This window comes from Haliotis rufescens, unplaced genomic scaffold (assembly GCF_023055435.1).
Source record: "Haliotis rufescens isolate VD_foot unplaced genomic scaffold, xgHalRufe1.0.p SCAF_5, whole genome shotgun sequence".
NCBI classification, from domain to species: domain Eukaryota; kingdom Metazoa; phylum Mollusca; class Gastropoda; order Lepetellida; family Haliotidae; genus Haliotis; species Haliotis rufescens.
In genome coordinates this window covers 9,923,709-9,950,403 of record NW_025964223.1, presented here as the reverse complement: position 1 = coordinate 9,950,403, position 26,695 = coordinate 9,923,709, and the positions used below count along the sequence as shown (strand labels likewise).

Genomic DNA, 26,695 nt, shown 5'->3' with positions numbered 1-26,695 from the left:
GTCATTTCTCAATCAGAATTAAAAAAAACCGCAACAGTTCACATTTGAAACATAGGTTTAAAATCATCCCTTAAGACATCGAAACAATATTGATAATTTCTTTTTTAAATAAATAAGAAGGTGACACAAATAAGAAAATAAACAAAAATAAATAACATAAGAGTCATAATTTTGACACCCTCTGTGATATTCTTTTGTCAAGCGATTCCCACATCGAATGGAATTAACATTGTTTGTCGACATATAAGTTGTGAACCGATCTTAATGAAGCATTGTTTTTTTACATAGAAGTTGTGAACCGATCTTATTGTAACTTTGTTTGTCGACATGTAAGTTGTGAACCGATCTTAATGTAACATTGTTTGTCAACATAGAAGTTGTGAACCGATCTTAATGTAACATTGTTTGTTGACATAGAAGTTGTGAACCGATCTTAATGTAACATTGTTTGTCGACATAGAAGTTGTGAACCGATCTTAATGTAACATTGTTTGTCGACATAGAAGTTGTGAACCGATCTTAATGCAACATTGTTTGTCGACATAGAAGTTGTGAACCGATCTTAATGTAACATTGTTTGTTGACATAGAAGTTGTGAAACGATCTTAATGTAACATTGTTTGTCGACATAGAAGTTGTGAACCGATCTTAATGTAACATTGTTTGTCGACATAGGAATTGTGAACCAATCTTAATGTAACATTGTTTGTTGACATAGAAGTTGTGAACCGATCTTAATGTAACATTGTTTTCTCACAAATTACAATTCACCCGACAACTGCTCGCAAGTTAAACTTTTCCATACTGGTCTCTCGCACATTGTCCAATGGAACCTGATAATCGAGTCTTATTTTATGTATTTATATATCTACACAGGTATTTCAGACAACCTCATTGCAGTGCATGGGGTGTTGTCTTGTCCTCGGCCTGTTGTTTTCGGTGGGACAGGACACGCTCTTACGCTCTTTGCCCTTATCAGAAGTGTTTATGCTTGCTTTTGCATCTCGAGGCTTCATCAGGGCAAGTTCAAATTATTCAGGATGTTATCTTTCTGGTCACTGTTTTACATGGAGGAACAGATATCGTGAGGTTCCTTAACAAATATGTTAGAAAACATTGTGGACGTTATCATATCTGTGAATGTGAATGAATTTGCTTGTTTAAGACTCGATGCACTTTGGTGATTGCATGTCATCTTGGTATGGGGGGAAGCCCACTTCAACATACACCTCATTCCAGCATCATAACAATAATTGTTTAAAGCAGAATAGTTATACATTAACCTTCATGTCTCATGTTTATGTAACATGCATGTTGTTCATTATTTCGCCATTGAACACGTGCGCTTTATGACTTTATAGAGATTTGCATCAATAGGTAGGTATACTACAAAAATTCTTTCCGCCGTGTTAATCCTCTGGATCAAAGTGATCGTGTCTCTGAATATAGAGTAAATAATGATCGTCTCCCCTTTACAATTGCGCTATTCCAGAACTAGCAAACAACACTTACCAAATCCAGAACGAAGACAATGAACGGCCTTTTTTTCATCCATTCCGGGTAAGTCACACCATAAGAACAGCAAAGAGTATTACAAAGACGAGCTGTATGCTTCCATTTTGATTATATTACTTCGTTGCGTCATTAATTATGATCATAACCCATGATCATGACATCACTCATCTTCCAGAGGCAAGGGAGTTAACTGACTGTAAAAGTCCAATTTCCACCCTTGCCGAACTAGATTGGAATTTCTGGGTTCGATCGTAGCGCCACCAGTGGCTATCACGAGTTATGTCTCTTCTGTGTCACTCCTATTGACCAATCAAATTCCACCTCTAAAATCACTTGTATTTGCTTCAAACAAAATGGCGGCTTCCATGACAGTACATGATGCCAGACATCCAGGTCACACCTTGCCAGCTTCGCCCGTCGACTCTCATGCTGCACATTCCTAGGGGAACTGGGAATCGAAGCACCAAACAGTGATCACAAGTTGTCATTCCCTTGACACATACATAACGATCATTCGAAAGCATATTGAACAAACGGAAATGTTTAGTTGTCTCAGAATTGCCTCTTTAATGATCCTTTGGCACAATTTCCGGGCTGATTTGTTTCTGCAAAATGTGGTGGTAGTCATCCCTGTTGACTTTCCACCCACATTTGGCTGTCAGATGATACTAAAGCAGATCAAGAAGAAACACTTTCTCTCGATATTGTTGACCTAGTGAGTTTACACATATGATATTCAAATGGAATTTTCACGATATTATTAACAAAACAAGTCTTAACCGTTCGTGCATTATACTGTTTGGATACAAAAGGATATTTGTTGAATGTTATTTGCTTATTTAGAGGCTCTCTACAACAGGCCGTCTTGCCAGCCAACACCTGCCGATGTTGATATATGGAGGTATGGTGACCTTTTTCTGGTAATTTGACGCTGATACTGCCAGAAACACTCCGAAAAACACTTCCAGAAACCATAAAAGCGCCGAGATGCTCGGCATGTGAGTATTAGCCTATAATCTACAGTTTCATGGCTGTGTGTGGTCAATATGTATAACAAATCTCAGTCCAGGATTTCATCACAATTCGATGGCAATTATAAGATCGTTGAAAGTCTGCTACAACAGTGCAACTGCTAGCAACACTTTGATATCAGTTATGGTAATTGGGTAAACTTTTAATAATATTGTAAAACCTTACAAAGAAGGCTGATCACTGACAACTGCAGTACTCTCCAATCTTGAATCAGACCAACAGCAGGAAAAGACAACAAACAAGAATGACAATGAAAATGATATAATATGAATAGTCGGCAAAGATGGAAAGTCCATTCATCAAATAGTTTAATGTATATAGTTTAAATATGAACAGTTATATTCAAATGATAAGTATTCATACATCTACAATCTGTGTGTATGCCTTCATAAGAAAACATCCGGTTCCATTTCGCGTGGTCTCTTGTCCTTAAAACGAAGACTATGTGCGTCCCTGTCGGTTGTATCTCCACATCTGATGAATAAAGAATAAGGCATAAAACGTGTTCTTCCACGTGTACTTTACGGCAGAAGCTCAGGCTATATTATTAGCTTTGCAATATATTGAACAGTCTTCTAAAAGCAGTTTTCTCATATTATCTGATAGTTTGTCCTGTTTACAGGCCATCAAAAATCGAAAAGTGGATCATCCATTTTTAGCTGACATTTTAAGATGTCATCTCAATTTATCCGTAGCTGGAAAAGATATAATTTTTTGTTGGCTGCCCAGTCATGTTGGCATCAGTGGTAACTGTAAAGCAGATTCTTCGGCAAAAGCCGCTCTAAATAAACAAATTTCAAACACAAACTTCCCTTATTCTGATCTAAAACCTTCCATCAGACAATATGTGAATGACCATTGGCAAAAAAGTTGGAATACCAAGACTATGAACAAACTTCATGCTATCAAACCACAGATTGGAGGTCACGCATGTTCTGGTTTACATCGTCATGATGAGGTTGTTTTACAGCGGTGCCGAATTGGCCATAGTTATTATACACATTCGTTTTTATTGAAGGGTGAAGATCCACCTTTTTGTATACCTTGCCATAGCCCTCTTACTATGAAACACATTCTGCTGGAATGTGTTGATTTTGCACTTGTCAGGCAACGTTTTTATGATAATGTTCGTACCTTATCTGAACTTTTTACCACAGTTTCTAATCACTTGATTTTAGCGTATTTAAAGGAAATCAAGCTCTATGATAAAATATAGATTTTTACCTGAACAGTCAGTTTTTTACCTCTGAATGTGATATATGACTGAGATTTTAGTGATTTTCAACATCACTTTTATTCTATTGGTTGATATCTGATTATGAAAAGACATTTCTCGCCGCGAATAGCTGCAAAATTGCTGATGCGGCGTTAAGCAATATTCACTCACTCACTCACTTCCACGTGTACTATTCTTGGCTAGGTTTCTCAGACTGGTGTTTGTCAAAGTTTAGATTGAAGCACTGCGACCTTTACGCCGATGGGAATTACATTCACTAGTCATTGATGTAATGTAATCAGGGCCATCAGACAGTTCCATGTAAATGTAAAGGTTCTGACTAACTGAACAACCACAGAACCACTTGGATTTTAAAACCACACAGCGTGTGGACATGCAGGGGATAACATGTCATGCATACCTTTATAATATATGTGGGATTAATGTTCTGACACATTGATCAGTTATCTGAGGGTCATCCCCGAGGTCCAAGAAAAAATGTTCGTTTAAACGATAACACAAGATTTATCTATAATATTTCCATGACACTTTAACATTCGTGAGACAGGGCTGCGATCTGACGTGGTTGTGAGTGACCTATGTATAACGTCAAGGCTATTCTAAAAGTATGCTTGCCGTTTTCAATGGTCAGCATTTATCTATACATTAAATCTTATGTATGTAGTGGTTATATATTTTGAAGTATGACGATGATGACTGGCTAATGATTTCAGTGGAAAATCACTGTGACCTTCTGTCAAACAGCCAGTGCATATATCTTTCTCTCTAAGGTAGCTGGATGGACCTTATCTTTAAAGGATGTTTTGCATTATACATGTTTCTTTCCAAACCAGGAAATAAAGCTATTAAACTAGAAGTGAATTCAACTCTTGTTAATATAGCTGTTCAAGTCGCACTGCACATGGCAAGTCTTTTCTTTAACAGGATGTAAGGTCATTGAACCGGTGTATTGAACGTTCTGATGAAGATAGAGGCATTGGGTTTTCTTTATTTCTTTAAACATTCCTTAACATAGCAAAACGTAAGAGGCGAATTTGCTTGTCGTAAGAGGCGACTAACCGGATCGGGTGGTCAGCTCGCTGACTTGGTCGATGCGTTTCATCGTATCCCAACTCCGTGGATCGATGCACATGTAGCCAATCACTGGATTGTCTGGTCCAGACAAAAATAACATGGCAATAATTTGCATAGAGTACCACTTGAAGTATCAAGTATCAAATTATTCACAAGGTGGCCCAGTCGGGTAGCTCAGTCGTCTAAGGCGCCGAGATTCGCTGTGCAGAGTTGCTAGAAACCTATGATGTCTGGGTTCGAATCTCGTTCGCCCCGATTATGTTTCTAGGTTTGTCAGCAACATACCCGTACTCGTTGGTTTCACCGAAGTGGTAAACGTCTGAGACCTGCATCACTTCGGGCTTTTCTCTCACATTAAGTTGACACGCCGCGATATAACTGGAATACAGTTAAAGCGGCGTTTTACCCAATTCACTCACTCACAAGGGGTAAAGATTTTGCAACTTACGTCACTATGTTTTCAGCGTCCTGTATTGTTTCCGGAAGCTTTCTATTGAGTGTTTCCGGGAGTCGCAATGCGAGAACACCAGCCAAGGCAGTGATGCTCCCAAAGATGAGCAAAGGAACAATGTTCTTGTATCTGCCATCAATATGCAGTACCTGTCGAGGTATAAATATAGGAAAGTCGACATTCAGTTGAAGATTGGATTGGAGACGTTGAAAGCGTTGGTCCTTCACCGAATCCTAAAACTATTTTTAGCTTATTAAATACCATATTTGGGATACGAGTTTATTGTTCACATTGTCCACAATGATATCCCTTGTTGTTTTATGATATTAGAGAATTTAACTATTATAACAATACCGTAATTATATATAACCAACTAAATATTTCCAATCAATGATTTCAAGATTTCCGAATTATCAACCAAGACGAAATTAATATTAAATTGGCGCATTGGTGACATTCCGGAAGAACAAACAGATTTATGTTCAATGGAAAAAGGGTAAAGTTAATTCACCAAGTCATTGATGTAAGGTGACACCAAGCTTCCAACGCGGCAGCACATGGAACAGAGGCCAATGCCAGAGTTCCTGGATGTCGTTGGCAGCAACTCCGCCGTGAAAACGTACAACGCCGCAAACCCTGCTGACACGCACGTATTACCCAGGCAGGCCAGCATGTTGATAATCCATTGCTCAGCTGAAATTATAACAATCTATACTTAAGAACAGAACATCTAGTATTTCACTAATATTACAATTTGTCAGCTTTAACTTGGAAGCCGGATGAAGACATGACATGGGTTTGGTGCTGTGAGATCAATGTGGATTCAAATGGTTGATCAATGCACGATAAAGGGACACACCTTCCAGAGAGACCATTTAGAGTGAGTGAATGAGTGAGTGAGTTAATGCTTTACGTCACATCGGCAATATTTCAGCCATATCGTGACGAGAAGTTAGACATGAAATATACATATATTTAAACTTTATAAAAATCTGTCATCGAAGGACAGTATGATAACTAGAATATCACAGATAAGATTTAAAACTAGTTGTGGAACATTTAAAAGCATTAAGGATTAAGGAACAACACAATATAAAAATGGGCTAGAGATCGTCAGAGACCATTTAGAAGTTAATGCACTGCTTAAATATCAAATGACGTATAGGCAAAGTTCCGAGTCACACTCTCGCTGGGACCATTGGAAGGCTTTGCAGAAAGTTATGTACCTTACCAGATGTGACTGATTGGTTTATTGGCGTACAGAGACCATAAAACATTTATATTTCATTACAATCATTTCTTGACAGAACCCGAAATACTGTTGCACAACACACACCATTGTTTTGTTTATGTTAATAATAAAATATGCAGTGATAATGTCACTAACATTTAACCATTTTGAGAGATAAAACTGATTTACAGTTACGGTCATTTCTATTCTGTGATTTGAATCACAATGCTATGCAGACAATCATCGGTTACCATGACGTCACAATCAAATGAAATAACTGATCTCTTGGCCACTGAAACTTGTTAGCTATACATTGTACACTCAATACCCTAGTTAATGATGTTTCCAAACTCGAGTTCTTTGAGGTAGAATGCCTGATGACAACTGTACCCCAAAGTACTCAAATTTGGTTAGGTCTCGAGGTTTCGAGTTGCATATTCTGAACTTTTCATAATTTCTTAATTTGCCAGTATTTCGTGAAACTATCACATTACACGTATCAGTATTGATTTACAATAATAATTACTTTGTATCACTTACTACATAATAACAATATCGTCAGCAAATAATAAAATATTCTCAATGTTGACCTTCATAACTTAAAAGAACAACACCATCAATTTATGCATCGAGAACAAATTCCTCCTCTACATTCTGAAGAGTAACGCAATACGATAGACAGAATCAAACGCCAGGGAATAACTAGTCTCGATTATCTGCAGGAACAGATTTCTTTGGGCGTAAAAGGCAAAATAGTGGTGAAAATGTAATGAATGGATCACTGAAGATCAGTGATGTATCAGCTATTCGCGAAACGGGTAAGCATGTTCTGCTTTACCTGTAGCACCCAGCACTCACACAATTTGCAAAAAAGTAAGCCTTTGTTCGCTGACGCCGCACAGCTCCTGCCATACTGTGGCGGCCTGTATCGAAACAGATTATTTGATGATCCAGCAACTCCAGTCTAGATTTATTTAAACTATAAAGGATGTGTTAAGTTTGAATTACGTCTGATGTTTAATAGTGCAGAGATTCTGCTGCGTATAAGGAAAGAAAAACATTTAAGAAAAATACTGAACCGCAAAAGAAACGTCATTCCCAAGTAACATTGCATGAAAAGGGGTCATTTAAATATCAGGGTAATTTTTGTCAAAGTTTCTATAATTCAACATTACCTTGTCCGAAAAAAATGAAATTTGATGATAAAAAACAAAGCGGGTGACAATGAAACCGATCGCCCAAACGCATCACAGCAACGGCCATGGTAAGCTGATTCACGTGAGTTCCCCCATTTCTTGCCCTGTAAAAATCCACCCAGATCGGATAGCATTCATTCGTTATTGAATTGCTACCACATGCAAAGATTGACAAGAAATCAGCGACACCAAGCCCTTGAACGATTGCAAGCTGGACAAACCGCCCGGCAAGTAGCCAATGCATCAGCAACGGTACCACAACACCAACAGAACAGACGACCGACCACGTAGTTGAAGACCAAGGGTCACCACCCGACGTCAGGATCGTCAGATTGTGCGACAGCACCTTCAAGATAGCTTTGTTACTCCTGCGGAAAATGCTCGACAGACCATGGGGACATACCAGCCACACATTAGTGCGGACACCGTGCGTCAACGATTGACGAACAGACACGTCCACTGTCTAAGGCCACATCGAGGACCCATTCTGACACCACGTCATCGCCGGGGCCGTCTTCAGTGGGCAACACATCACTAGCATTGGCGCCAACAGCAGTGGAGAAGACTACTCTATTCAGACGAGAGCCGTTACTGTATCTCAACAGCAGATGGCGCGGAGAGAGAGAGAGAGAGAGAGAGAGAGAGAGAGAGAGAGAGAGAGAGAGAGAGAGAGAGACGCCGTAGGGAACGTTATTCGGATGCTTGTGTTGTTGAGAGAGACTCGTGGGGTGGTCGGAGCATCATGGTGCGGGGTGGAATTGGTCTTGCACAGAGGGTCGGCCCTGTGGTCTTACAGAACATCGGTCCAGGGAGAGGCAATGGTGCAGCTCGGTACGTTGATCAAGTCTTGAGACCACACGCTATACCTCATTTGGCACGCTGCCGCAACCACGAGTTTCAGCATGATAACGCCCGTGACCACACTGCGAGCGAAAGAAGACACTTCCTCCAGCAGAATGGCATCAGAACCATGCAGTGGTCTGTGGGACTAGATATAAAGACGGCTGAACTGCAGCTGAACAACGTCTGGCGTTCCTCAGAGTGTGGGCTCAAGTGCCCATGGCCTTCATCAACCGCATCACCCATCTCATGTATCGACGTTGCACGGCAGTAATCAACGCACAATGCGGAACTCGAGATACTGACTTGTGATGCCATTTTCTCAGAGACTGGTGTTGTGTTTCACTTTAAGAACATTTGACGCTTTAATTTCAACTTAGCTATACTTTGAAGGGATATCCCAATTTGCCTTCTTTCACACTGGGAGAATTAGGAGATAAACATACTGTGTTTTCAATGTAGAGCTAGGTTACCTGTACATTTAACCCCGCTAAATTGAATTTGGAATCGAACGCGCAGCGTGAGGTTTCAAATGTTAAATTTAGCTCGGTTAAATCTACAGGTAACCTAGCTCTACATTGAAAACACAGTATGTTTATCTCCATTCTACCATGACTAAATAAAACGCGAACTCTTTAATGTTAGCAAATATACTGAGTGAAGCGGCATGGGTTGGGTTCAGTCTTTTCAATGGGTTATCAATCTGAATAACGGAATCACCGAACAAAATATGGTGCTGTATATACTCAAGAAGTTTGCTTACACCGTAATACTTCACTCGAACATATGACAGGCATTGAAAGCATATAAGCACGGCAAATTGGTAAGCTAGTAAGCGAACATGAGGTGGGCATCCCTAAAGAAAACAAAGCAAGCTTTGCAAGGCTTTCGCTCTACATCGCGCGTCACCATTATGACGTCATATCGCTCATTGTGACGCAAAAGATATGACGTCACAGTCGTATATAGAAAAAAGCCCAAATTCCAAGCTCTCTGTTGTCTCCAAGACGTAAATACATTCCCTTTGTAGATTTCTATCGTGTTTTCTGCACGAAATGTATTACCACACATCCTTTGAATATTGTAGTAACCGGATCTGTGCATTTTGTAGATATAATTATTTAAATATGCCTACCGACAATGACTGAAAATAGTACTATTCTATGAATATTAGCTTCCGCGGTGATGCGGTCGTCAAACCAGCTGTTTCAATTTCAAAGCTGTTTTTGTGATTTAATAGCCTCTGATTGACCAATCAGAATCGAGTTAATTCCAAATTCATGGTAGAATAGTTCATAAAATCACTTTTTTAGTAAATACCTTGTATCAGTTTTGTAATGAATATTAAGCGAAAGTGGAAATGGCGTTTCAGTTACCATATGCAAAACGGGTTTACTGTCATTTTTGTGAGTTTATCAGTGAATAAGCTAACATAATGATTTCTTCGCCATGCTGCTGTGTTTAGCTGCTCGAGTTGTGAAACACGCGTAACGTAACCACCGGCGTGCATTCGCTTAACAAGTCAACAAGTTAACTACTTAGTTTGCATTATCAACCTTGAAATGTCATTAGTTGTAAACTAAAGTTATATATTACCTCAAACATGTAATATTATTATATGAACACCAGAGACCCAGCACCCGCCCACGTGGCCCAGCTTGGGGTAGCTCTTCAGGCGCAATGGCGGGTAATACCAAGGGCAACCATACGTACTGTGACTCAGCAGTGAGCCATTAAAGTGGTGGAGACATTAGATTTTGATCTACACGCCCAATTAATTTTACAGATATATATCGGCATTACACCTTCAATGTTGTTTCACCAGTGCCCTTGTATATATGTATTTCTAAATTTTGCTGATGAAAAACGTTTCGCTGTGAAGACTGGCTACAGCAGCGGCGCTGTTCGACTGTACATGGTCATTGACGATCGGGATGTAACAAGGAGTCGGATCTTTCCTACAGGACCAGAAAATACCCCTCAGAACCAATCTCATTAAAATCAGATCTTACTTTTCGCTACCGCTAAACAAAGATCTGAGGACATCCCATTACGGGTCACGTCAGAACGACCTTTCGCGAATTGTAACCGACCAATGAAATGACTGACAAGAAATCGACATTTGCCAATAAGAAGGCAGCTTTCTCGAGCTTTACGACACTAGTTTCAAACTAGCGACTACGATTCGAAACATATTTTGACGTATTCTCGATTAAAAAAAATTAAAACTGATAAGAAGAACATTCTTAAATGGCTTATAGATGGCCAAGATTGTATTAATATAATCATAAAACCCGTAACTGTCGTTCGGAATATCCCGTGTTAAATATTTCGTGGTTGCATGATTAGAAACCACATTCCGACTGTCACTTTCATGATCTGGTAAACGACGGTCTGATTGGTTGGATGAAAGGTTTTTCTGACGTGACCCTTAATGGGATGTCCTCAGATCTTTGTTCAGCGATAGCGAGAACTAAGATCAAATTTTACTGAGATTGACCTCAGAACGGACAAGTCAACTCCTTCAAGCACATCAACTTTGAACATCTGACATTTGACATCGACATCAAAGATAAATGTTGCATGTGTTTGGAGATAAGTAAAGAGTTAAAAGGGATTTAACGTCCCGTTCTTGATGATTGCACTTTTCACTTACAAGCACCTGTGTGTGTGGTTGCTTGTAAGAGTCTGGACTTTTGCCGGTTTCATGCTAGCCTACTGCTATGGACTCCCCACGAAAACACATTATACTGACTCCGCCTCGACCAGTCCTTGTTTTATCCCCATAATGCCGAACGCTAGACAGGGATGAAACAAGTACTTTTAACGTATTTTGGTATGACGCTGCCAGGGGATCGGAACACAGGGCAGACACTGTATCTACTAAACCTCGGAGGCAGTCAAATATTTGATGCAGATTTAAGAGTTTATTCTTATTTGAAAAGTAATTTCGGTCCGAGGTTTAACTGATTTAAGAGTCAAATGAAGCCCGGGTCGAAACAAAGGAGAAAAGATTTTGTGTAAATATTGGTAAGTTAACCTACTTAATGCCACTTAAAACAGCGACTAATAGATATTTTGCACAGTTACTTCTGCAAATATCTCCATGGCTTCACACACAAACAAATATTCCAAACTAAAAACGTTTAAAGGTTATCCTCGAAATGCAAATTGTTGAGTCATTTCAAGCGATACTAGGGCTGTCCGGTAACCTAGTGGTGAAAGCGTTCGCTCGTCTAGCCGAAGACCCGGATTCGATTCCCGACACGGGTACAATGTGTGAAGCCCATTTCTGGATATTGCTGGAATATTGCTAAAAGCGGCGTAAAACTATACTCACTCACTCACTCAAGCGATACTGAATCGGTAATATGATGACAACTTCAATTGATAACTGTTTATGATAAGGGAGTCAATCAAACATTGTTAAGGGCACCTTGGAATATAATATGCTGGAACATAAACTGCTTGCAATATGTACGACCTATGTATGTTAAGCTTAACGATACGACTAATTGTGAAAAGCAGGTAAGCTTCACACTCACGATTGTTTGAGAGTAGCAACGGAAAAAAGGAGAGAAGGCAAGCGACGCCCCCAGCTATCATGGAACCGCAGAGCATCCACTTCCTACCAACTCGATCCAACAAGAGCAGACACAAAACGTAGGCGCACGCCTCCACGGAGACAAACAGGAAGAAGTTGAGGTAGACGTTGCCAGAAAGGTTGGTGACGTTCATGCTAAGGCCGTAGAAGCACATTCCAACTGCAAACCTGAGTAGAAATACTATGTTAGGTATAATATTTATTGTATATAACTTCTATTTCGAATTTATTCATATATACAAATGAAACTTAATGTCAAATCCACAACATCTCAGCGACGTGAACAAATTATACATGGTAAAAGCTCCCAATATCGACAGTAAAGTAAATATCACAGTTTCGATACAAAACACACACAAGTTTACAATACAGTTGAACTACAATCAAAACATGTAATTCATTCACAAATTTAAATTAATCAATCAATATCAGAGATAGGAAGAACGGTACTGAAAAAAATTCTTCTACAAGGATTATTCTATGACATTTTAGAAACCTGTAGAGTCATTGATCCACCAGCGGTATCGAACAAACTTGACGTACAAATAGTTGGTGTGTGTATTGTTACATTCAACATTGAATCCTGCTTACACGATTTCTGGACCTTTAGTGTTTCGTTTTAGTGGTTTAAGTATTATGGAGAAAGTTATGGTTTGGATACACGAAAGCAAACAAATATGCAAATAAGCAGATATTCATGAATTCGCCCTTTCAACTTACTGATTCGGGTCAACCGATGCTACATCACTACTGATTTTCGCTATCACCAAACTGTTTGCCTTGGTATTATCATTGTGTAATGGTAGTGTAAAGTTTTCGATCTTCGCTTCAACACCTGTAATGTTTTCAACTTCGATACCTCACACTATGACGTTGGTAATTTTGAGATCATTATGTTTCTGAAAAAAAGTGTCAACTACGTGCAATATTGTGCGCTAGTCGATATTGTACAAATGGGGAATACTATAACATTCTTCTATCTTAAGGTAAATAAAAGCAACAATAAACATTTAAATTATCAAAAGAAGTCACAAAAACCAGAGTCAATTGTAAGATAGTCTGAGTACTTCATAAACATGTATCACTATCAAATAACGATGATACCAGGAGTGCGAACACAATCAAACACGAAATCATAACACAGAAACATCAAACAAATAATGTACATAACGACTGAAATTGTTTAATTAGGTTTGAGTCTTCTTGGATATGTTGAAAATGTTGAATATAGCTACTATTGGCACTTTACCAGTTATAGAATAGAATCAGCATTCTTCGTAACAAGGTTGGTGATTTAATGAGCTCCCAAAAATATTCTATCTTTGATTCTTCTTTTGTTGTGATACTCTCTAAATCGTTTTCATGGATGATAACTCCATTTGATTTTGCAATCTTCAGTAATGTTGTCTTTGCTTTTTCGGTCTTGCCCTTACTGAGAAGCCATCTGGGAGATTCTGGTATAAAACTGAAATATATAAGTAAAGATATGCATGTACAATGACGCATTCTTTGGATTCCGGTTTCTAACGCTTACATTGGATCCTGTTCTAGAACATCCCCAAAATATAGAGAATGTATGGATACTGTCCAAATATATTTTTGTTTCACGTCACTTCTTTGAAATTTATCCTTTCACATGCAGATTGCTAAGTTGTTCATTTATCATTATAACATTCCCTGCATCTTATGGATTTGAATGTGAACATTTACAGTCGTTGATCTTTCCCGTTACATTCATACCATCGTCAACAGTGTTGTAATCAATATACAGAACAGTCTTGTAGTTCCCTCATCAACGCAGCACATGTCTGTATTTCGATAAATACTGGACAACATTAAGGTACTTACAGCAAATATAGAAATAAAGAAAGATGGCACACTCAGCACCAGTTGCCTTGTTTTCAAGTCTCTCAGGATGAAGGCAGCAAGAGCAACTATCTCGAGTATTTATAATAACATTCATAGCATTTTGAATGTAGACATTTACATTCACTGAAGTTTGTCATGTTTCACCCTCAGCCTCGTCTACAGTGTTGTAACCAACATAAAAAAAGTCATGTAGTTCCCTCATGAAAGCAGCACATGTTGGTAGTAGGGCAACATTAAGGTACTTACAACAAATATAGAAAAATGAAGGATGGCACACTCAGCACGAGCTGCCTTATTTTCCAGTCTCTCAGAAGGAAGGCAGCAAGAGCAACTATCAAGTTGCCGATGCTCCAGAAAAAGTTGATGGCTACCCCCGCCAGCATTCTCTTTGAATGACCCACCAATTCCAGACCTTTCAACAATAAACAACAACAGTATTGAAAGTACATTGATTCTAGAACAAATAAGTGTAACGTTTACGAGTGCACAGCAGTCTGAAGTATTAGTAGCGATCGTCGTAGAGAGTTGGGTATTACGCCGCTTTAGCCATATTGCAGCAATAGTACGGCGGTGGAAACCCTTTCACTGATGTGGTGAATAGAACCTGGGCCGTTTTATTAACCGTCAAAATATAGTAACCTCCTGAGAAATTAAATTGAAGAAATTTGACAGACGCGTACCGAATTCTCATGTGGTGGCATATGACATGTGAGGGGGAGTGCATGGGTGCGCGATTTAGTTTTAACGCGGCTTTTCATAAGTGAGCGGTGACCCGTGATTCGATCCCAACGATCAGCAGATCCTGATACATTTACGCTACCTGAGATAAATGCACCCAAAAATCATCAAAACGCCTCAATATGCCAGAAGCTTTAGTTGTGCAAATTCAAAGTGCAGTGTTTGCAGATGTGGGAAAAGACAGTCACCGAAGACGAAGCTAGCCAGATACTGAGTGCTTGAGCACGCCGTCATCAGTATGATTACAGGGACCAAGACATTGAAACTGGTGACCCATGGCAGCAACACGCTCAAAACTGTGGTTAGAACCATACCAACGACAATGACAGTCTTGCGGCCAAATCTGTAACGAAACGAAAAGAGCTATCCAGGCCATGTTAGAACATAATGAGTATTCCTACCAGTGCTGAAGAAAATAAGGATCTGATAATTCGTCTTCACATGCTTATCATACAAGCTAAACCTAATTGACGGGACCGACCATGGGACATTTTTCGAGTATGTCTGAGAAAGGTTTGTTTGGTTTGTTTGTTGTTTAACGCCGCACTCAGCAATATTCCAGCTATATGACGGCGGCTCTGAGAAAGGAGCCGGATAATGTTCATGGTTTTGTTGGTTAATGCAGCACCCAGCTATTTTTCAGCTAAATGACGGCGGTATGTAAATAATGGAGTCTGGACCAGACAACCCGTTCCCGCTAGCCGCCTCTTACAGTCATTGGTTGCTGAAGACCAAACCTAACCAGCAGTTGTTTTTTCACAATATAATGTTTGCAGTTATATCTTATACCAAATAACTTTCCAGCAGCTCCCACCCACCGAGAATATGACATGGTCGGTCCCTGATAACACTGACCACTATATTCTGTATCAGAGTGTTATGTAGGCAGTTTATCCGTACCAAATTCGCACTCAAGCCGAACATATACTCGAGTGAAACAAAATAACATTGGCATTTCATAATGATATTTATTTCACATAAAAATGCGCTGACATACATGTCCGAGAGAACTCCACTGACGACGGCGCCAATCACTTGTCCCGCCATGTTCAGCATCTTCCCGTGCGTCACGTACGATTTCTTGTCACAAACCATATTCATCTGCAATCAATCATACTGAAAAACCTATACGTTAATGGTAAGTGATGGATAGATGATGTGCTTGTTGTTTTACGCCACAGCTCAGTTGTTCCAGCCATGTTATGGCGGCATGTAAATACAAGGAACTGAATCTTGGCCCGTCCAAATAGTGCTTCAGATCCCAACCTCCCAACCACCACCAGCTGACGGGTCTATAGAGGTTTCTGGGTACATACTCTAAAAAGCGTCCCCACTGGTGGTGATTAATTAAAGCTGCTAATACAGGGATTTCACTCATTGGGGGATATTGCTGTATCTGGAATTAAACTAAATCACCATTCACGGCAATAATTCGTGTATGTTTTGAAAATTTACTATTGGATATTATTCGGAGAGTTAGAGTACGAACATAGCACATTATCGATTATGGGGATCTGTAATTTATCACATCACTAATAACCATTCCGAAAAGTCGCCAAGAGACCGAAACGGGTTTGCGCGTTTTGGAAAAATATTTGAACACGAACGCTGAAGTGAACTTTCGGCCATATTGGATAGTGATTACAAAAGAAAACATCACGTTTCGCGTTCGCCGTTATAAGACATATATTGCATCCCATATATTTCAGTAACTCTGTTGCGATACACACATCCCGGAATTCCTCAGACATTTTAAAATCAAATGAAATGCCCGCCAATGAAACTGAAAACGCTTTACATGCTTGGAAACGTTGACAAAGCAAAATTCAGATTTACGCTTTGTAGCATGTTCTCCTATTTTGATTGGTTGGTTGGTTGGTTGGTTGCATACATTGCCTTACATTACTGAAAATATGCCTTGGGTGGTGATCATAGCAGGAATCGGGGAATCGAAAATAGATGCATTACAATAAGTTCGTAAATTTAACAGACATTGTCTGTGTTCAGTTCCGCGGGACGCCATTTCGGACACAACTGAACGCACACCGGCGGAATTTATCTGCACGTCCGATACAGTCTATTGGAAACAATGGAAACATGAAAACAATACGCAGATGTCTTTTGCGTTTATGGAGGTATAAACGTTTCAACCGAAAAAGTTGAAACACTGATTTTTGATGATAAATAGAACCTCACCCTCGTGTCTTTTCTACATGTATGTCGGATATATCAGCGGACGAATAATTAACCGATTAACACAATTTAAATGTCGAATTTCGTAAATAGTTTGCTGAAACAGTCTTCCATGATATAATATGTCTTTGTTGTTTTTCTTGTTCTTTAACGCTGTACTCAGCCATATATACCAGTTCCTGACGACGGCATGTTAATAATCGAGTCTGGACCAGACAAATCACTGACTGATCTTATTGGCATGGCGAGGCTAACTCGCAGAACCGATATGGTGCTGACAAATCACGGATCATAATCATGACTCACGACCAGTGAGTCCTGAGTGATCATGAGTGAGTGAGTGAGTTGGGTTTAACGCCGCTTTAAACAGTGTTCCAGTTATATCGCGGCGTGTCAGCTTAATGTGGGAGGAAAGCCCGAAGTGATGCAGGTCTCGGACGTTTACCACTTCGGTGAAACCCACGAGCACGGGTATGGTACTGACAAACCTAGAAACATAATCGGGGCGAACCGGGATTCGAACCCACAATCATACGTTTCTGGCGTGCCCAGGGGACGCAGCTCTGCACAGCGAATCGCGGCGCCTTAGACGACTGGGCCACCCGTGCCCCCCAGTGAGTCCTGACATGACCATAGGACGAAATTCGACATAACCAGGTGCAATATGTGCTCATTACTATGCTTGAGCAGATCGAGACTAATTATTGACCTTTATAAATGGGCTGATATATTGATGATATAAGATGGCATATACATACAGACTGTGCAATAGTCGTGTCGAAGGTACTCTTATCATACACCCAGGAATGACATGTTTCTGTGTATCTGCTGGAGCGGGTCGTGTGGTTATCATCACTATTTAAGGGCACGACGCTGGGATGAGCGTACATTGTACACGGCGAATAAGAAATGTTATCAGATGCCAGTCGAGGAATGGTGAGGTTGATTAAGTATTCATGAGCTTTGTCCTGAACTTCGTATGTATCATTTTGAACACCTGGAATTGCGCATCTGAAACATATCCGGAACATATTAAGTGAAGTGAGTGTTCTTTCAATACCGCATTCAGCATTATTATAGATATTATGATGAGACTTTATAAGACAGACCGGTGGCTAAACAACGATTCACGCCATCGGGATACAACAATACATCAGCTAAGTCACACATCATGTCCAGCCAATCCTCATTTTACGACTAGCCGGGGATCTGTTCTGGGTCGAATCCTCATTTCGTACAGGAATCACATCCATTTAATCATAAGTATGACATTACAACGTCCTTACGTTAGGGGCATACACACTTTCCTTTATTAAATGTTGAGTAAAAGAGCTTTGGATTTAGTTATTGCAGCAATTCAGGTGTTGTGTGCCAATACTCAAACCACAGCATGAAACAATAATGGAATGATCACATGTCGTTCAATAAAAGTCAGATAGTCAATTCCCTTCAGCTAGTTTACCCTTCAGCTAGTTAACCCACATGAACCAGAAATATACGGGACAAATGTAAACCGCCATATCTGTTTCTCATTAAGAGCTATGCATTCACTATCACAAGCCTGTATAACAAGACTGCATGCCCTGTGTGAGGAGCAATATTCCAGCCTTTGTTGTGCCTGCAGTTCACATTTTTTTAGATACAATAAAGCATGCTCTTTTTACGATGATTTCAAAGAACGCTATACCACACTTACTCAAACGCTGTTTGATATGGTTATAACATTCAAGAATTCAGTAAAGCTTTCAAAACGTTTTTTGGCAGACATTTCGAGGACATTTCCAAATTTTACGCATCGCCGTCCATCATGATGTCCAATGCAATTCTATATTTTGACTTGTACCATATTTTTCCATGTTAATCTTCAAGTGAACAATTGACTTGCCATTGCATGTATTTATGACGTGTGTTACCGGTCGGACAGTATATGTTTATTTTTCCATCATCACTATTTGAAAGTTATTCATAAACACATGTATATGATACAGCCGGATTTCATGTGAGTTCTTATGGAGAGAGTTGTGTAGGTTATATGTTCTTATTGAACAACAGTATTTCAAACACATGTTTCTTACCGGTGCTCGGGAACAGCAAAGAGAAACACGACCAAAGATATGCTCTGGATACCGATTGATATTGCAGGCAGGCACAACAACACATATAGACGCCTCTGATAGGGTCCAAACTCTCCAATGGTTCTCAAGAGATCATCGAACTGCATTTCCCACTGCAACAGAAACCACAGTAATTATGCATATTGATATTGGACCATTTCATTTCGAGTGATGTAACATGAAACAGTCAACTGAATGTAACAGAAAAGTTTCACTCATGAAACACCACAGTATCATCACTATTGATATAGTGATAAAGATAAACAAATACTTATCATATAGTCGGAATCGCACAATGGAATCTACTTTTAGCAGATATTTTTTATGAGCATGGAATGGGCTTTGTCACTTTTATTTTAAATTTTGACAATGAATGGTCTAGAATTTCACCACGATTTAAGACAAAACGGTTTGTGTTACCGTATGCAGAGGCGGACAAACCACTAAAAATGGTGCAAGATGCCTAATATGAATATGCCAAACAGCGTGGTGTCCATGTGAGTTACGTTCGTATGTTGAGGCACTGGGAACGCTATATTCGTACGTACATGTACACACGAAGAGTGAACATAGGCAGTAGGACAGCAGAACAAGTTACTGAGAATGAAAACTTCTGGTCGCCAAATGAAACTTGTCGGGAATTGATACCACAGTCATACAGAAACAGCAATGATTCACGCTCGTTTTACCCATCTAAATGATAACGTTGAATATTTATTTCCATGCTTAGCGTTGGCACATGGAGAATTCCCTGAGCCTTATACAACTCTAGGCATCTGAATAAGGTCGCTGACCAGTGTGATGTGCTGAGTTTAGAAGTACACTTGCTCACAGAGAACACTGCAACCTACCTGGACAAGATGAGAGACAAGCTTGACTGTCCTGTTTGGATTAGGTGAAGTAGCTATTCTAGTGAAACATTTTGCGAGAGTAGCTATGTATGCGTACGTGACGGTACATGTGATGACGTGATAGATGTGACCATATCGATATCTCAACTACAATGCCTAGACTTCTGTATAGTTTGCGCTTCACCCCCTTCAACAAATCACAATATCAGCAAATATGCAGAATGCTTGAATAGCGTATTCGAAAAAAAACACAAAAAAAACAAACACTCAGGCTGAGACTATCTTTAATACCCAGCAGTCTACAAGGATCAGTTCTGAAAATATATGAATAGTACGGAGCTTTTAAATATTTCTGACCACTATCTTGTGATACTAACGTTTCTTGGTGACATTTTCCTTACTGGTGATAAACAGTGGCTTCTACAATTGCAGTCCAACTCAAACTGTATGACACAGGAAAAGACAAACAAAAAGTTGATAAAGACGTTACATTAAATGATCACACAGAAAGTGAGTGAGAGAGCCACAAGAGCATGTGCTTAGGCGAGACGTACCATTGATTCTAATGGAAATATTGGATTAAGAGGTGTGGGGCTAAATCCACTGACAAGTATTTTAAATATGGAGTCATCTTATTCTCCTAAGCAACTTCTATGAACTATGGGCAAACATATATCCAACAGAACTCCGTGAATTAGAACTACTGCAACCCTACTTTGCCAGATCAATACAGAAGTTCCGCAACAGATCAACAAATTACTACAGAAACTCTTGGTCTCTGGACAGTGAAAGCACTGATTGACAAGACTAAATCTGCCTACCTTGGTGGACTCTACAGATGTAAAGCAGATTATTTTGTTAAAAACCCCATTTTACGTCAGACTAGGACAGTACATAAATAACTGTCTCAGACAAAATGTTATCCATGATCTAATGATCTACTAGACATTGCTAAGAAATTCAAGCTCTTTCAATCCACAGAAACGTATTTCACTGAAGACAAAATGGAAAAGAATCGACTTGAGATAGAGATAGAAATGGATGGGAAAGGTGTCAACTCGCCTAGACCATGATACATGAGGTCGATCACTTCTTCTCCCAAACGTGTCAGAACACACAATAAACTGTTTACAGGGTGTCTTACAGATCTTGTGTAATCGTGCTGCGCTTCCAATGATATCAATTATATGGAGCTGAAAGAAGCTAGAAAGGGACGTTGGGGTCGAAAGGATCAACTGTTGGTTACAAAAATTAGCCTTGAAGAGGCCAAAACTTACCATCATAACCTCTCAATGTGTTGGATAGACTACAGAAAAGATTATGATTCTGTACCTCACGAACGGATTGTAAAGTCACTGAAATGCATTGACCTCTCCGAGTGACTACTTGTTTTACTCAAGTCTTTAATGAATTGCTGGTCAACAACTAAACTTGAGATATATTCTCAGGGGCAGGTGGGGAATATTTCAGGGGGATTCTTTTTGTCCTTTCTTTTTCTGTTTGTCACAAAATCCATGAAGCGTTTTGCTCAGAGGAAGGTTGTCATCATGGATCCCCTCAGCACAGATCCCCAACACTTCTTACCCACCTCCTTTACATGGATGACCTTGAACCTCTTGTCACAGGAGAATCCACACTTTAAAAATGATTATCCTTGTCGAGTTCTTTTGTAATGATATTGGCATGTCCTTTCAGCTCGACAAATGCAACATTCTTCATCTGCAACGTGGTAATGAAGACGAGAGTGTTACTGATCATCCTGTGGCCATCTCAGGCCTATCTGTACTTAGGGATGCAGGTTAGAAGCAAACTCCAGAATGCCCATATCGGTGACAAACTTCGGGCAGAATACTAATGTGGACTTGAGCAAAACTGGAGTTCAGAGCTAAACGCTCTCAATAAAGTCAAAGCCACAAACACGTATGCTGTTCCCGTCCTTTCGTTTTCCTTTGGTGAATGGACGAAACAAGAAATTCAGCATATTGACAAACTAACACGAACAATCATGCCAGATAACACATCCCACCACCCTTGCTCTTCCTTAGTCACCTATATTTACCAGTTATAATGGGATGGCTTGGTATAAATAACGTGGCCATATATGGAGGCTCCTCGTGATAGAACCGTATTGTGCACTTTTGCACACATTTATTAGTCTGATGATCCTCTTGTGAAGCATGTCAAGACTCATGATGAAAACAAAGCATTCCACATATATAATCCCAATGTCCGTGTTTTATATTGATGATGTTTCTGTACTGCTGGACGGTACAGCAATGGGTGTCTATTAAGCGATGTGTCATATCAAATCAGCCCAGACTTAGGTTTTCAAGGAGAGGCTATCTGAACGACCATCGAGCCTGCAGAGTCCTTCGCTTGGATGGAGTCAGCTGGCGCCTGAAAAGTGAAACCAAAGGCTTTCTGTTTGTTGCTCAGGGCCATTCATTTCCCACTGGCAATCGTCAATGTGTGATTTTGCATCAAACTATAAATATGAAATGTAGATTTCAATAAGACTGTCCAACACATTATCAGTGGACGTCCCACTTCGACACAAATACAGTATCTTCAGTGACATAATGGAGTGGTTCGATCATTTTATTACCGTCTTCACCATGTTTTGGGTTTTGACACAGGTCCATCCATGGTACGACCCAGAATATGTAAATGGCGTCATGTAAAATGATATATATACAATTTTTTAGAGCAGGCCTGTATACAGCCTCAGACTTATTCAGGCCAACAAACCTGATCTTGTCCTTGTTGATACATCAGAAGACATCATTTATATCATTGAATTTTCTGTCCCTTTTGAAACTAGTGTGGTTGCCAAAATTGAGGAAAAACATGGCAAACATGCAGACCTCGCATTCCAAGTACCGACTCCCAATTGTTCTCGGTGCCTTAGGTTCTTTTTTACCTCCAAATCTGTTGACTGACATTGGGAGAGTACCCGGGTTTGCTACCAGGAATACAACCCTTCTGACAATCTGGGTAATGCAGACTCCTGCAATGTTGGGGAGTTTTCACTCCCTCCGAAAGGTTCGGGGTGGTTTCCGTTAGGCAGCGCTTCCTGGGAGAAGTCCCATTCGCTGTCTGGGCTGCGTGTAGAGGGGGCAAGGGCCCTGAGCTGATGATGAGCCTAACCAACTTGACTGTGCCAGGATCACCCAAACCCTCTTTGCTGCACTTTTTTTATATTTCAATCTGTTAATCTGTATATCCATGACATTCTTAGTATATATATATACTCTTCAAAAAAGGAAACTTGACATAGATGTAAAACCACTTTTTGCCAAATATCTAAAATAATTACATTAAATAAGAACCAAATAAGTCAAACAGAAAGATGATGTGTCTATAATTCGCGAAAACACATGCAAAGCACATAAACTTAGCGTTTGGGGATCAATTTTACAGCTTCATCCAAACGCAACCGCCTGTAAAAACGTGCAGCACAGGATCCTGCATTTATGCATGCAGGCCCCCCTGCTGAATGGGTATAAAAATCCACATCAACGGCTGTTCATACAGTCCTTATAACGGCAGTAGAGGCGGTGACAGAATGCCACGACTGAATGCAGCTCAACGGAACAACGCCATTGGGAGATTACAAGCTGGAGCAACTCAGCAAGAAGTGGCCAGGCACTTTGGCGTATCCAGACAGACAATCTCCGCACTGTGGACCCGATACAACACCAACAGAGTTGACGACAGACCAAGGTCAGGAAGACCAAGGGTGACAACCCAAGCACAAGATCGATACATCCGGCTGCGACACCTCCGAGACCGCACTACCACAGCCACGTCTACAACCACACAGATCCCTGGGGTACGCAGAATATCAGATCAAACGGTACGCAACAGACTGAGGGAGGCTGGACTTTTTTCATGAAGACCTGTCCGACGTCATGTATTGACCCCACGTCATCTGGCGGACCGTCTGCTTTGGTGCCAACAGAGGGTTAGATGGGCACGTGCAAGGTGCAGAATGGCATCAGAACCATTCAGTGGCCTGCCCTCAGTCCCTATTTAAATCCCTTTGAGCACCTTAGGGACGAGATTCGAGTGAGTGAGTGAGTGAGTTAAAATTTTAAGTCACATCGGCAATATTTCAGCCATATCGTGACTATCAAAAGTTAAATATAATACATATATTGAATCGGATGTAAAAACCTGCCAACGAGGGACAGTAAAACAACTAGACGTATCACAGCAATAAAACTTAAAACTAGTATGTAAAAATAAAATCAATAGCACTATACATATACATTACATTTTAAAAACAGGCTATAGATCGCCATCAACTGAAGGTAGATCACCATACTAGGGACCATGGGGACTTACAGTACCTTTGCTACCTGCATGGACCCTAGCAGGATTTACATCATCCCTTCAGTCGCTGGCGATTGTACATAATTATAGCCACAATTAAAATGACAGAAATTCTACGTTTAAAAGCGTAGTAAATGGAAATATTCTGTGAATGACAGGGACTTACGATACCCTCTCAGGGGGACAATAATTTTACAGTACTTTAACCCCCTTCAAGGATACTGCCACTAACAATCTCAGATATAAATTCATTCTACTAATTTTTAAAAAGTTATTATACACAAAACATATTAACAGAATTTATGATACAGTTCAATTTCTTTTAAAAAACCAATAACTAAATGAGTACTTATAGTATTAAAAAGATCCTTTATAGTTTTGACCTGGAAATATTTATCCCTTGTGATGGAAAAATCAATGCAGTCAAGCAGGACATGCTTGACTGTGATTCTTTCATCACAAGGGACACAAAACGGAGGATCCTCACCTTTTAATATAAACTCATGTGTATATCTACTGTGGCCAATACGACATCGTCGCATTATGACCTCCTCAAATCTGGACTGACAGCCCAAGTAGGTGTAACCGATTGTTGGTTTAATTTCATGTAATTTATTGATACCTACTTGAGTGTCCCACTTCTTTTGCATTAGATCACGGATGTAAGATCTAATCACGGGTTTATAATCACTGTAGGGAAGAAGAAGTGGTGTCACAGATTTGTTGAGAGCTGCTTTTGCAGCAGCATCAGCCATCGTGTTACCAGTGATTCCAACATGGCTAGGTAACCAACAGAAAACGATGTCGTATTGGCCAGTAGCAAGATCAGTAAACAATTCAACAATTTCCATTAAAAGTGGATGCGTGGAAGACATGTTTTTAATAGCTTGAATGCAAGAAAGAGAGTCTGAAAAAATAATGAACTGTTTATATTTAGTTTGGCTGTGGATGTATTTTAGAGCTGTTAAAATAGCATTTGCCTCTGCTGTGAAAATAGAACATTTAGCTGGTAAGCTGGTTGAGATAGTCCTGGATCCAATGACGGTTGCGCTGGCAACAGCGTCACCATCCTTGGATCCATCTGTAAATATAGATCTGTGAGTATCATACGTGTTACGTAATTCATTATATTGCTGTTGATAAATTAGTTGATTTGTGTCCGATTTTTTTAGTTTACTTAATGTCAGGTCCACCTCAGGCTTAACTAACTGCCAAGGCGGCGAAGTGAATAGCCGAGTGGGGGCTATGGTGTCAAGATCGATTTGGGCAGCAGAAACATCAGATTGTATTCTTATTCCAAGGGGTGGAATAAGAGATGTCTTTTTATTATAGAGATTTTTGTACAGAGGATTAAAAACACAGCCATATGCTGGATTTGATTTAGTGGAACATAATTTAGAGATATACTGTAAACATAATTTAATGCGTCGTTGTTGAAGGGATGGCTCATCAGCCTCCACATACAAACTGTGAATAGGTGAAGTTCGGAAGGCTCCAAGACAAAGCCTCAGGCCTTGGTGATGAATGGTGTCCAATAATTTTAAATTGCTCTTACAAGCCCCACCATAAATGATGGAGCCATAATCAAGTTTAGAGCGTATGAGAGCTCGGTATAGCTGGAGGAGGGTTTTCTGATCCCCTCCCCACTTGGAATTAGAGACAACTTTTAACAAATCTAGGGCTTTCAGACATTTGTTCTTTAAGTATTTGATATGAGGTAAAAAGGTTAAATGATGATCAAAAATTATACCCAAAAACTTCGCTTCTTTTACAACTTTAATGGGGGTGTTATCTAATATTAGTTCAGGGTCTTTGTGAGGTTTATATTTTCTGCAAAAGTGAATACAGTTAGTTTTAGATTTGGAAAATTTAAAGCCATTTTCTAAACACCATTTATGGATTTTATTTAAACACAGTTGCATTTGCCTCTCAATCGTATGCATGTTCCTACCACGGCATGAAACATTAAAGTCATCCACAAACAACGATCCATCAATTGAATCGTTTAAAACTTTTGCTAAACTGTTGATTTTAATACTAAACAAAGTGACAGACAAAATACTGCCTTGTGGGACACCCTGATCCTGATTATAATGATCAGACAGGGTGGAACCCACGCGGACTTGAAATTGCCTGTCAGTTAAAAACTTGGATATAAATTGAGGCAAACGGCCTCGCAATCCAAAATCATGTAAATCTTTTAAAATACCGTACTTCCATGTAGTGTCATATGCTTTTTCTAGATCGAAAAAGATAGACACTGCATGTTGTTTGTTTATAAGGGCATTCTTAACGAATGACTCCAATCGAACTAAATGGTCAATGGTACTGCGATTTTTACGGAAGCCACATTGAATATTTGTGATTAAGTTATTGGATTCCAAGTACCATGTTAATCGATTATTGACCATGCGT

The 26,695-nt window shown here is 39.8% G+C and overlaps 1 protein-coding gene across 5 annotated transcripts in view; it reads right to left on the bottom strand.

The window, feature by feature from the left end:
* Positions 1-2,792: 2,792 nt before the first annotated feature.
* Positions 2,793-26,695, bottom strand: part of LOC124150649 (organic cation transporter protein-like) — a 35,511-nt gene continuing 11,608 nt past the window's right edge. For 2 of the 5 annotated variants that reach the window (XM_046522613.2, XM_048383777.1), the window contains exons 2-12: positions 19,056-19,207; positions 17,739-17,991; positions 15,785-15,888; positions 14,976-15,130; positions 14,296-14,461; positions 13,430-13,645; positions 12,122-12,348; positions 5,821-6,002; positions 5,307-5,458; positions 4,844-4,936; positions 2,793-3,021 (exon numbers count right to left, since the gene is read on the bottom strand). In XM_046522613.2, coding sequence (XP_046378569.2) covers positions 2,934-3,021; positions 4,844-4,936; positions 5,307-5,458; positions 5,821-6,002; positions 12,122-12,348; positions 13,430-13,645; positions 14,296-14,461; positions 14,976-15,130; positions 15,785-15,888; positions 17,739-17,991; positions 19,056-19,201 — 1,782 coding nt within the window. In that variant the 5' untranslated portion in view covers positions 19,202-19,207 and the 3' untranslated portion in view covers positions 2,793-2,933. Of the gene's footprint in view, positions 3,022-4,843; positions 4,937-5,306; positions 5,459-5,820; positions 6,003-12,121; positions 12,349-13,429; positions 13,646-14,295; positions 14,462-14,975; positions 15,131-15,784; positions 15,889-17,738; positions 17,992-19,055; positions 19,208-19,642; positions 19,756-19,945; positions 20,270-26,695 lie in introns of those variants that run through there. The other 3 variants (XM_046522612.2, XM_046522614.2, XM_046522615.2) reach the window with 3 other exon arrangements.